The sequence below is a fragment of the Cervus canadensis genome, chromosome 5, assembly GCF_019320065.1.
Source record: "Cervus canadensis isolate Bull #8, Minnesota chromosome 5, ASM1932006v1, whole genome shotgun sequence".
NCBI lineage: Eukaryota > Metazoa > Chordata > Mammalia > Artiodactyla > Cervidae > Cervus > Cervus canadensis.
This window is the reverse complement of record NC_057390.1, coordinates 96,290,213-96,303,294: the sequence shown is the minus strand read 5'-3', so window position 1 is coordinate 96,303,294 and position 13,082 is coordinate 96,290,213. Positions and strand designations below refer to the sequence as shown.

Sequence of the window (13,082 nt, the reverse complement as noted above, 5' to 3'; positions counted from 1 at the left end):
AGAATATGTCTTTTCTCACTTTCACATTTCACGGGACTGCAGCCCCGCCAAGATGCAGCAGGGGAAAAGACAGACTCAGAGCACATGCTCAGGCCCCATTTGGAAGTCTGTGCTTGAGGCCTCCATTTTCTTATCCAAGCCATCGAACCAAGTATTGGGATACACCACCTGCCAGGGAGGCCCTGGGAAACCAGAAGGGGCAAAGAAACAAGGCTATGAAGTCGGTGTTCTGTATTTTATCCATATTCTTATATACACAGACACCTGATACACAGACACACAGAGTATGTGACCTTGGTCAATGAATATCCACTCAAATCAGATGAGTGTGGTACAGTGCACTCTGTCTCACTCTTCACACAGAGACATGCTACGATAAGCGAAAAGCGCATGGCGGAGCAAGTTCTATCGTGAAAATGTAGAGCTGGATTTGAATACTAACCATGATGGGAAGAAGACTATTTCTGCCTGCAGCTTAGCTATGTCAGACTATACTTACTGATGGTGATTTCCACTTGGTTAGTGTAATCTATGGCAACTCCCATGGGCAAGGAATCATCACTCTTGTCTGTCACAGGCAGTTCAGCTCGACTAGAATCTTCCAACAGCCAAGATTCCCAACTATTCTGGAAAAAAGAACAAGTAGAAGAGGATACCATGTTGGTTAGAGCTTTCTCCAGCACTGTTCAAATAGAAGAGGAGAAAAAGGGAACTCACTTGGTTTAGTATTGCATTCTCTGGGACTCTAAAATCTGGAAACATAGTCTAAAAGCTATGAACGCCCCAGGAAGCAAGGGGTTCCTTTTCCAAGTCTTTCTATCTGTTCCTGGTGTACAAAGCTCCTGTCTGGTGAACAAATATCACTATCACGTACGTTCTCTGACGTGTCTTCCACCACATCCAAGCGGACTCCTAACACAGTGGGACCATCTAACGGCTGCATGGAGCCAGTCAGCAGCTGCCCTGAGGAACCTGGATGGGGACCAGGAGCGCCAGGGGACAATGACTGCGGTGGTGAGCACACAGTCTAGAATGCTGCCAGGTGCCCTGTGCTCACTTGACCACAGAGACAGAAGGTGACCTCAGTTCTTGTCTTCCTAGTTATCAGTGTACTTCCTCACACTCGTCAATTTTCCTGCCACTGGATTCCTTGAGAAACCACCATATCTTTCCAACAAACTCCCCTTTGGCTCATGTTTGCTTGAGTGGGATCCGTGCCCTACAACAAATGACTCCTGGTTTTTAAAAATCATGGACATTTTGTCTAACTTTCAATGCTGACCAAAATTGGGCAGCATGAATCAAAGGAGGAATAATGACCAACGAGAAACAGAAAAACAAAAAAACTGTTCAGGAAAGAAAACATAATCGTGGTCCAAGCCTTAGGCATGAAGTGAACAGTCACATTCATAATAACGTTAGTAAACGAAACGGGTTTCCAACTTTGAAAAACAATCAGCAATATAACAACAATACACAAAACAAAGAAGGCTTGCTAATCACTACAGGACAAAATACAACCAATATCAGCTTTGATTTTGTGGAATATGAGATGCAGGTCACAACAGCTTAAAGGTGGGAGTCTCAAGGCAAGGGTGGGTACTGAGATGGTACATCATAAGAGATGGTACATGGTAAAAGCCTAAGAATTGAAAGGAAAAATATCACTTAAAGTTCAAAGATAACAAGTAGAAGAGACTAAAACAGTGCTTTAATCCTATTGAAAGGAAGGACGGGGGAGTCTGAAGGCCACATGTGAGCTAAATCCTCATTTGCCATAATGGCCAATAATTTAAAGTTAACAATCAATAACCAGTGATGCAATAAGAGTATTATTTTGGGATAAGGAGGTAACCATTGAGAGAGAGTGACCACAAGTTAAAAATGGTCTCTTTTAGAGAACAGGACAGACCAGGACAGAACAGGAAGGGCTGCTTTTTCACGTATAAGCCCTTTTCCACTACTTGACTTTTCAACCATGAACATAAATTACTTTGATAAAAAGCAAAAATCAAAGTGTTTTTTAATGTGTGAATAGATAAAATACTTGTGCTATCAGGAGATTGTTACTGAAGTTAATCCAAGAGCAGCAACTCAAGAGTGCTGGACTCTGAGAGCTGCACTTGTGGTGGGCCACCTTGCCACTCTGAGAAGGATGGGTAAATGTGGACTGGTTGAAGAGGCACCTGGTACCTGTGCACTGGATGCACAGAACATTTTCAAACTCCAGGCAGACTTTTAAAAAAGAAAGTTTCCGGCTGAGGAGCTGTGTCTCCTGTGCAGTCACTCTGCACAATAAGGGTGGTGCAGCATGACGACCACAGCCCGCTTCAGCCTGCGAGGAGCACAGAGCAGGAGGAGGGAGATGGGGGCTTGTCTACACAGATGCTTTCGGTTTTCTGGTGGTTTTCCAAACAGAAAGTATTTCTGAAGAGTCACAGTTTGGTTTGACTTGCATGCCTCTCTTCCATAGTCAAGGATGGGTTATAGTTAACTGAATAGAAGAGGCAGATTCAAGTAATAAGGGGAAAATAAAGACAGTTAAACAGAACAAAGCAGAAAAAGCCTCCTACACACCCAGGTACACTCCTATTGGAATACATTTGATTACGACTATGGTTATGATGTATTCATGGAGGGTGGAAACAAACAGAGGGCTTCAGATAACACTGAAGGAACTGCTAAATTCAACACCTAAGTTTGTCCAACACAATATCCAAGCCATTTGGTCCACAGCTTTTTTAAGCTGTGCTCTCATCCAGAAACTCAATAAAAGGAATGTGACATCATCTAAATCTTAACCTCACGGTTAAACCCCTCCAAAATCTCTCTCAGAACATCATCACATAAAAGTGACAAAAGAGAAACGTTTACCTGGCTGCTTTGTCTTGCGAGGATGCTAACTTCTGTGGAAGCTGCGGATGCTGCCAGCACTAAATCCCTTCAAAGAATAAAACCGGAAGACCATTAAATTCAAACGGCAACAGCTGTAGCTTGACTTGAGTCAGTGGTGACACCTACAAAGCTTTCCTCTAGATGTCAAGGAGAAAGGCAAGCTTTTCTACCTCATTGAAGGTAAGAAGATTTTGGATGTAAAGCTTTACTTTTTATTTAGTCCATAGGTCAGAGGCCTGGAGACTCAGCCAACTGTCTCCTAACTTAAGACAAAGGAGAGACACTACAGAATCAATTCAGATCCCAATAAATATACCACCCTGTGGAGAGAACAACCTAACTGAAGGAAGAGAAGGTTTGTTTCAAGTAATCCATCTTTCAACGGGACACTTCAGCTCAGAGGGAAACTTCTAATATGTTCCTTAAATATCCATATTTTCTTAAGTCATCAGTGGAGTTATTGAGAAAATGGGATTTTTAAATTTAGCGTGTATTTGAGCTATATAATTCAAGACTGGGGAAACAGATGTAGTAGTCAGAAAGGCATTATCCAACATGAGCTGAGCATATGTTTAGGGCACCTCCAACCTCTATTCCCCTCTCTGACAGAGAGGAGACAAAACAGAACAAGCAGGACAAAGTGACTCAGGTGTGCCCTCCCTGGTCCACAGCTCACCACTCTTCAATGTAGCTGAGATAGTAATGATGCTGCCTCTCGGTACAGCTGCCGTAACAGGGCTCCATGAAGTTCACAAACACCTCAGGGTGCTTTTCCTCTTTTTTCTACATTGAAGAGAATGAGGAAAAAAAAAATCTCATGGGTGATTTTTCCTTAATTCTACAAAGTTACGAATCTCAAAAGATAAAATCCTTTAAGTTTTATGAGAAAATATACTAAAAAAAAAAAAAAAAAGAAAATACAGAGAGACACCATAAAGACAACACTGAGCAATATGAAGAACGGAAACACTGGCCATGGACTAAACTGAATTCAAACTTGTCTGTCACTTCAGCATGGATAGATTACTCAACTTCTCTGATAATGTTTTCTCCTATGTATGATGGACCTACACCTAAAGGAAATCAATCCTGAATATTCATTGGAGGGACTGATGCTGAAGCTGAAGCTCCAATACTCTGGCCAACTGATGCCAAGAGCCAACTCACTAGAAAAGACCCTCATGCTGGGAAAGATCGAAGGCAGGAGAAGGGGACATCAGAGGGTTAGATGGTTGGATGGCATCACCGACTCAACGGACGTGAGTTTGAGCAAGCTCCAGGAGATGGTGAAGGACAGGGAAGCAATCCAAGCAGTCGCAGAGTCAGACACAACTCAGAGACTGAACAGCAGCAATAGATGATGGACCTAAAAAATCTACATCAAAGGCTGTTTTAAGTGAGATATGAAAGGATATGTAGAATGTTTCTAATCTAGTACATGGAACATAAATGGTACTCAGCAAAGCTAGTGTTAATATTATCCCTGGGAATAGAAAATCTTAATCTTGAAATAAGGCACCTTAACAAACTTATTTTTAAAATTTGATATTGTCAGGAACCCAAATGAGTTAATAAAAACGAAGCACTTTTTTTTCATATCAGATTGGCAAAGATTAAAAATGGTACCACTGCATATTGACACACTTTGTTGTTCAGTTGCTGAGTAAGTGAATGAATTTTGAAAATCAAGGTATTTTCTTGCTTTTCTAAAATGTCTTCATCAGATTAACACCTATCACAACTCACAGTTTGCAACATAAAGTTTTAGGATTTTTTCACCATGTGACTCAACAATAGAATGTGTTCTAAGTGGACACCACCATGCTGGTCCTCAGGCCCCTAGTGCAGCATTAAAATCTCACACCTCAAGTGGTATTATGGCGAGTAAGGAAAGGAGGGTGAAGCCTAGAGCCTCTAACTTTATTAGAAGACTTCTATAATTCTCAAATAATCAAGACACCCCTTTCACACACGTACCGGGAGCAGAGCCATCACCACATCTGGAGCCGTTTCCAAGGTCCCATCCGCCGCGGCATACACTATCGTGAATTCGTATGTACCAATCCACAGAACATCCAGAACTGAAAAACACACATCCTAATAAACCACCTTTGTGCTTGGAATAACCCCTGTACATTATAAAATTATCAGCTCATAGATAAACAAATATCCAACTACTACAGCTTTTAAAAAGGTCCAGACTTCACTAAATATAATTCACAAAGACTCAAAAAGCCCAAATTCATTCCAGAGTGGTATTTTCCCCCCAGGAGATGATAATCAAGGCAAATAATCAAGAATTCTAATTAAAAAAAATATATATCAGGACCCATTTAATGTCATTAACCAAGTGACACAGGCATCTACCAGAGAATTACTGCTCTAGCGACATTAACTGTGTGTGTATGCTGTGCTTGGTCATGTAGTCGTGTTCACCTCTGCCACCCACGGACTGTAGCCCACCAGGCTCCTCTGTCCATGGGATTTCCCAGGCAAGGAGACTGGAGTGGGTTGCCACTTCCTTCTCCAGGAGATCTTCCCATCCCAGGGATTGAGACCTAATTAGCTAACTGAAATAACGACAGTTTTCACACAGGAGGCACCACCACTTTCCTGAGCCGGTATGCAGGCACCTCACATGGTCTAACATTTCTGCACGACAGACAATGCCTCATTAGACGTTAGCCCAGTAAGAAAAGCAGATGTGTTACCTCTGACGGGATGGTCTGCCTCATAAAATGGAGGACAAGGAATGACTTTTTTTTCCTGCAAAGTCTGAAAGAGATTTGAAAAAAACAGTGTCAAACAAACAATCCCCAGACCACAAATCCAACAACTGTATTATCATTTTACAGGCTAATACCCTAAAAGAACATGTACCAAATTTCATGTAAGGACTTTTGGTGATGATAAAGAAGAAACAGAACCTGAACCTCAAACCTATTCCACCACATTCACCACTCTGTACCCTGAAGAGAACAGGGGGAATACACATCATCACAGGCCTCAGTACTGCCCACGAGCCTCTCCTTCTCTCCAGGTCTGATCAGACATACACAGATTCTCTGCCAATTTATACTCAAGAGTATTCATGAATGTTATCTCTGGAAGACCACAGGGAAAGGATGACAGAGTGGACACGCGACAACTCCTTCCTGCATTCTCTTGTGTACAGACAGATTTGTTGCAATTAACATAAATTACATTTTAATAGAAAAAAACAGCAAAGATACTCCCAAACCAAGCCCAGAACAGTTACTTGATAAAAATGCTCTGAAGCCCAAGGCAAGACTTACAGGAAGATACTGGACAACAGTTCCATTCTGCTTCCCCACAGCCAGCTGCTTTCCTTTGGGGCTCCAGCACACTGGGTAAAGAAAAGAATGCTACCAATTAAAAATGGAAGAAAATGGAGCAAACCAGGAGATATGTACCAAAACAGCCATGTAATCACCACTTCAGGCTTCACTGGTGGCTTAGCACTCAAAGATCCACCTGCCAATACAGGAGATGCAGGTTTGATCCCTGGGTCAGGAAGATCTCTTGGAGAAGGAAATGGCAACCCACTCTAGTATTCTTGCCTGGGAAATCCCATGGACAGAGGAGCCTGGCATGCTGCAATCCATGGGGTCACAAGAGTCCAACATGACTTAGTGACTAAATGACAACAATTACCACTTTGTGTTCCTCTTTCTGTCAGTCCATGGAAGACTGTGGGATCATCCTTACTTGGTAAAGTGAAAAAAGAAACATCATGTCGATGACACAATCAAACTGTGATTTATTACTGGGCCACTGAATCAGTTGCTAAAAATGCTTTTTCAATGGAGTATTGCCCAGAAAGCTGTAAAGTGCAGAAAACTTCAGTCTTTAGATAAATCAAGGAGTATAGAAAAGGTTTTCAAATATCAAGAAATCTTTCTCTTGCTTCTATTGGATACTTTCTAATATTTTCCCCTAAGGTACAAATGACTGTTTCAGAGTCTGACTTTTTAGGTCAAAATAATTATTTAAACAACACAGTTCTAAACCAAACATTTCTATACCCAAACATTTCTCCAGAAAACCCAAGCATACTGAAGGTAAATCATGTGTGCTATTTGGCTTCAAGGACAGTAACTAAGGAAATAAAATACACACTCTCCACTTCTACCAAAAAACAAGGATGACAAAGAGCCCCATTTGCTTTTTCCCTCAGAGATTAATTTTTAAATAGATGACCATTACCATATGTTACAGGATAATAGACTTTAGTACTCACCAGATGTTACTCCTACTGTGGAAGGAAGGGTCGCACACACTTTCACTGTCTCTGTGACTTGTAGGACTGCAATGCTGCCATCGGCCAGACAAACTGCCACCATGGAGGAAACTGCAGGGTTCCACTTCATATCAATCACCAAGCCTCCCGCATCTTTCAAGAGCTTATGATATGCAAACGGGCGTTTCTGCTGTTTAGCCTTTTAAAACAAATGCCCAGAGGCAAAAATAGATAAATACAGAGACATTCAATGGTCCAAGAAAATTACTGAATATGCAAGTTTTCTTAAATTACAGTTCGCTTTTCCCCATGACCATAAAAAAAACCTGTAGCTCGATACAACAGTCTATTTGTTACAGACAATTTTAACATAATTTTGAAAATGGCCATCAATTATTGTAGCATACTAAGAGGGACTCTCAACAGGGAATACACAAATGCAAAACAATGGATAAAGAGCAGATACAAAATAAAAACTGAGACTCTGCTTCTTAACAGTGTTGGGCCCTTGAATTTTAGAGAGTGCTCATCTTAAAATACTGCGCTTATTTTAATTGGTATGCAGAAGCCCCAGCAGGCTTCAAAATTCCAAAATAGCCTCAGTGAAAGATTTGTTGTAGACGGCTAACGAAAGATTAATGATACAAAAGGTGCTTCACAACCTGGAAGCCCATCAGCAGATGAATGGATAAGGAAGCTGTGGTACATATACACCATGGAATATTACTCAGCCATTAAAAAGAATTCATTTGAATCAGTTCTAATGAGATGGATGAAACTGGAGCCCATTATACAGAGTGAAGTAAGCCAGAAAGATAAAGAACATTACAGCATACTAACACATATATATGGAATTTAGAAAGATTGTAATGATAACCCTATATGCAAAACAGAAAAAGAGACACAGAAGTACAGAACAGACTTTTGAACTCTGTGGGAGAAGGTGAGGGTGGGATGTTTCGAAAGAACAGCATGTATATTATCTATGGTGAAACAGATCACCAGCCCAGGTGGGATGCATGAGACAAGTGCTCGGGCCTCGTGCACTGGGAAGATCCAGAGGAATTGGGTGGAGAGGGAGGTGGGGGGGGGCGGGATCGGGATGGGGAATACGTGTAACTCCATGGCTGATTCATATCAATGTATGACAAAACCCACTGAAATGTTGTGAAGTAATTAGCCTCCAACTAATAAAAAAAATAAAAAAATAAATAAATAAAATAAATAAATAAAAGGTGCTTCAATATGTATGGTTGAGTCCCTTCACTGTTCACCTGAAACTATCACAACATTGCTAATCAGCTATATCCCAAAACAAAATTAAATGTTTAATTAAAAAATAAAAAAAAAAAGAAAGAGAGATCACCTGAGACCAGATTAAAGGTGTGCAGGCCCTTTAACACTATAATCTTCTATCAGCAACCCCACCGTTGAACCATTGCTACAAAACTCCTCACCAAAGCCTCAGGTTGAGACACAGTTATCAGAGGCATGAGCCTGCTGCATCCCCCTTTCCCCAGGAAAGGAATAAAGCTATTCCTTTCTACTTCAAAAAAAAAAAAAAAGTGCCTCAAACAAATAAAATCCCCCAAGTACTGTTGGACACTTGGATGGTTACTTAAACTCTTTGGGCCTGTTTCTCCATCTCTGAGATGAAGACCATAATACCAAGTGTATAAGGCTAGTATAAAGCCAAGAGGGGCAGGCATGAATGAAAACAAGGCATGCAAAGCACTAGCACAGGGCCTGGCATGCAGTCAATATAAACACTTGATCTTATTGACTATTACCATTACTAAGCAGCCTGGAATGGAAGAACGCTGCAGTAGGAGGCCAGAAATCTAGTATGCAGGAACTTCTGACATTGTCTACTAACTCTGTGGCCTCAGGCAAGTCACTTAGGGGCCTCTGGGCCCTGGCTGTCTCAAGTGTAAATGAGAAATGACAACACCCTGGGGCAGATAGTGTTACAAAATAATTTCTTGAAGTCCCTATTATCTCAAAGATCTTGATTTATGATTCTATAATTAAGGACCTCTTAAAAACCCCGAATTCAAATCTAGAAGAAGAATTCAAAGGTCAACCAGGAACTTCTGGGTTATGATTCAATACCAGGCACTCTTCTTAGGTCCCCAGAGTTTGCCAGCAGCTTACCTCATTCGACAATGTGCGAACATCAAAAAAAGCAATAATGGAACCATATTCACTGGACATCATGCACACGGACAGTGTGAGATTATCGCAGCTCAGGGCCAGGTGATGTATTGGGAATTTCATAGGAACCATCAAGCTCTGAACTTTATCGACTGAAAACAAAAAACACAGAGCAGAAGATGGAATGTTCGAAGCAAAAGCCACAAACTCTCTATTCAGGTCTATGTGAAAGCATTTTTGCATCTACATAAACATACACACACATACCCTGACACCAAGTTGTGCAGAAGAACTGCAGCTTTCTTATAGATGGCTAATGCTGCACTGAGTATTGTAGGGACTCTCCCTCATACGGCCTGGGGAAACCAACAGTCGCCAGAGCCCTGGCTGAAAATAGTACTGTACCATATTTTTGCAACAATGCTCCAAACATTCCCATTTGTTTGGATGATGCTGTTGTGACAACTAAAAGGCCATGTAGCAAAATTCTTCTCCTAGAGAGCCAGAATCCAAGTTGAACTGAACAAAAATAAAATGTGTGGAACAATGGTAAGCCGTTCTTCCCTCTGAGTTCAGAGGAACAAGTCACCAGAAGGGAAATACAAAGGACCAGAGAGAACACCCAGGAAGGCTTGCCCATCTAGCACTTCCTCTTCTTGGGGATCAATCTCAGGACTAACAGTAGTTTTATGTAAAACTTGGGAAGCAAATGACATTAGCACTTCACTATGCTCCTCTCTCTATCATGCAACATAAACCAAGTAACTTACCTATCTTATTAGGATCATCTCCCGGTTTATTCTGAATAAGAAGATTTTTAGTAGAAAAAACGTGCAACCCACTGGCTCCACCAGCGAAGACCAGGCCGTATTTGTTGGACACAGAAAGCAGACTTGAGCGTTCCTTGGGCAACTCCTCAGGAGAATCAAAGATTCTCACTTTCTTCAGTGCTCTAAACTGAAAATCCTATGGTGCAGGGTCAAAACAAGATCAATTCAGGGAAAACAGGACATTAGATTACCCGTCATATTCTGGTACAGAAAAATATATATTACCCTGAGAGTAAGGACTGTGTGGCGGGTTTGATCCCTGGGTGGGGCAGATCCCCTGGAGGAGGCAATGCCAACTCACTCCAATATTCTGGCAAGGAAGATTCTATGGAGAGGAGCCTGGTGGGCTATAGTCCATGGACTTGCAAAAGTTGGATGCAACTGAGCATGCACACGTTAAGTTGTACTATACTTCTTTTTTCCCCTTCAATTCTAAACCTATCTTTAAATCAAGGTTTTAGTGAAAAGAATGTAAATCTCCTTTCGCTTACACTCTAAAAGACATAAAAACCAAAGACAGCCTTTCTCAGCCTTCATTTGTGTACCTTTATGTTGTTTCCTATGGCTTCCCTTGTGGCTTAGGTGATAAAGAATCCGCCTGCAATGTGGGAGACCTGGGTTCAATCACCGGGTTGGGAAGATCCCCTGGAGAAGGGACAGGCTACCCACTCCAGTATTCTGGCCTGGAGAATTCCATGGACTATATAGTCCATAGGGTCACAAAGAGTTGGACATGACTGAGCGACTTTCACTATACTACACTACATGGTGTTTTCTACAGGATCCCCACATACTAATTTACTTGGATGTGATGTTTAAACATATTTGGTAAAAGACTAATTGAAATAATCTTCTTAATTCCAACTGCATATGGTGATCAGAAATTCACACAGCTTTCCAGGTGAGACCATAGTTCAGTTCAGTTCAGTCGCTCAGTCGTGTCTGACCTGTTTGTGATCCCATGGACTACATAGTGCCAGGCTTCCCTGTCCATCACCAACTCCCGGAGCTTGCTCAAACTAATGTCCATTGAATCAGTGATGCCATCCAACCATCTCATCCTCTGTCGCCCCCTTTTCCTCCCGCCCTCAGTCTTTCCCAGCATCAGGGTCTTTTCCAGTGAGTCAGTCGCATCAAGTGGCCAAAGTATAGGAGCTTCAGCTTCAACATCAGTTCTTCCAATAAATGTTCAGGACTGATTTCCTTTAGGATTGACTGGTTTGATCTCCTTCCTGTCCGAGGGACTCTCAAGAGTCTTCTCCAGCACCATAAAGTTTTCAGTTTTTTGTTAATTCTCATCCTGATAACTTCTGGGTGTTGGTAATCAGAAACTCAATGGGAGACCACCATTTTCTGAGTCTGTGGTTCTAAAACCTTTTTATCCTTCTGCCCCCAACCTACATGAAGAACAGGGCACACTCTTATTGGGTTGGTCACCCTTGGCAGAGATTCTCAAGAAGAGACTTCTACTCTTAACATGGTATGGATTACTATACTACTTCCTAATGCATTTCGGTGAGTTGTTGTCCAAATGCTTAAAATCTTCCCATAACTTATTGATATTTCCTGTCTATGGACATGAGTGTGAGCAAGCTCTGGGAGCTGGTGATGGACAGGGAAGCCTGGCAGTGCTGCAGTCCATGGGGTCGAAGAGTTGCACATGCCTGAGCGACTGAACTGAGCTGAGATTTGGATCATCTCGTCCTCTCGTTTCCTGACTTCAAGAGGATTTCCAGCACCAAGAACGGTCTCCAGTTCTAGTTAATTAAAGGACTTGTGGGCTCCCCTGGTGGCTCAGACAGTAAAGAATCCGCCTTCAAGGCGGCAGACATGGGTTCAATTCCTGAGTCAGGAAGATCCCCTGGAGGAGGGCTTGGCAACCCACTCCAGTATTCTTGGCTGAGAAATCCCATGGACAGGGGAATCCCGGGGGCTACAGTCCATGGGGTCCCAAGGAGTCGGAAACGACTAAACAACAAAAACACAACAAAAACTCCTGTAGGATAAGGGATGATCCCTGCTCTGCGCTAGGCAAGCCTGGGTTACAGGCTTGAACTAGTTCAGCGACAGAGGAGAGAGAATCTTTAAAACTGCTCACAACAACCTAGATTTCAGTCCGCCTGTCAAAGGCGGCTTTGAGTAAGTTACTTTCCGAGCCTCTATTTGCTCCTTTACATTAACAAGTACTTCCTAGGGTCGCTGTGATAGTTACCAGTGCCTGGCATGCAAGTAAACGCTCAATAAACAACAGTTATTCCCATACTCCGACGACCACATTAAAGTAACTACGATAACTCAGGAGGCTCGCACAAGACCAACAGAGGACGCGGAAAGTACATTCCATGGGGCTTTCACGCCGGCTGCATGGCAGAGCGCTCCAGGACGCGGTAACAAGAATTTGGATCTCCTCACACCGTTCACTCAGGAGACGGGGTAGCGGACACCCGCGCTTCCCGGGTCAGGGAGGCGCCAAGGAAATACCAGGATTAAGAAAGGGTGGGAGGCCCTGGCCAACGCCTGACCTTCATCTCCCGCTCAGGGATCACGGCATCCATTTCGTCTCCCATCGCGCGGCCCTCAGTTGGTGAAAGGAGCCACCACCGCCGCCGCCCGCGGCCTGGCCCACACAGCCCAGGTCTTTCCGAGGCCAACTTCCTCCCATGAGAGCTTGCGACGAGCTGCACAACTCGCACTTCCGGCGCGCTTTTGGTGACGGCACGCCTTTCGGCCCGCGGCGTGGCTGAGGAAGGCTGAGAGGACCCTCTGAAGTCGCGCGGCCGCCTCCTGACCACCGCCTCCCATTGGCCGGCTCGGAAGAGTAGGGGGCGTGGCCTGGCAGTCACTGCGCCTGCGCCCGGCTGCTCCCAGGTGCCGCCGCTGTAGTCTGCAGGTGGCGTGGACTCGCCTCGTGTGGGTTTCCTTTAGTCGGTAGTGCAAGCGCG

General features: G+C 43.2%; 1 protein-coding gene across 2 annotated transcripts in view; it reads right to left on the bottom strand.

The window, feature by feature from the left end:
• Positions 1–12,845, bottom strand: part of NUP214 (nucleoporin 214) — an 84,830-nt gene extending 71,985 nt beyond the window's left edge. For both annotated transcript variants that reach the window (XM_043469868.1, XM_043469869.1), the window contains exons 1-10: positions 12,663–12,845; positions 10,081–10,276; positions 9,311–9,462; positions 7,157–7,355; positions 6,192–6,262; positions 5,607–5,670; positions 4,873–4,976; positions 3,572–3,678; positions 2,875–2,941; positions 500–626 (exon numbers count right to left, since the gene is read on the bottom strand). In XM_043469868.1, coding sequence (XP_043325803.1) covers positions 500–626; positions 2,875–2,941; positions 3,572–3,678; positions 4,873–4,976; positions 5,607–5,670; positions 6,192–6,262; positions 7,157–7,355; positions 9,311–9,462; positions 10,081–10,276; positions 12,663–12,707 — 1,132 coding nt within the window. In that variant the 5' untranslated portion in view covers positions 12,708–12,845. The remainder of the gene's footprint in view (positions 1–499; positions 627–2,874; positions 2,942–3,571; positions 3,679–4,872; positions 4,977–5,606; positions 5,671–6,191; positions 6,263–7,156; positions 7,356–9,310; positions 9,463–10,080; positions 10,277–12,662) is intronic.
• Between the last annotated feature and the right edge of the window lie 237 nt (positions 12,846–13,082).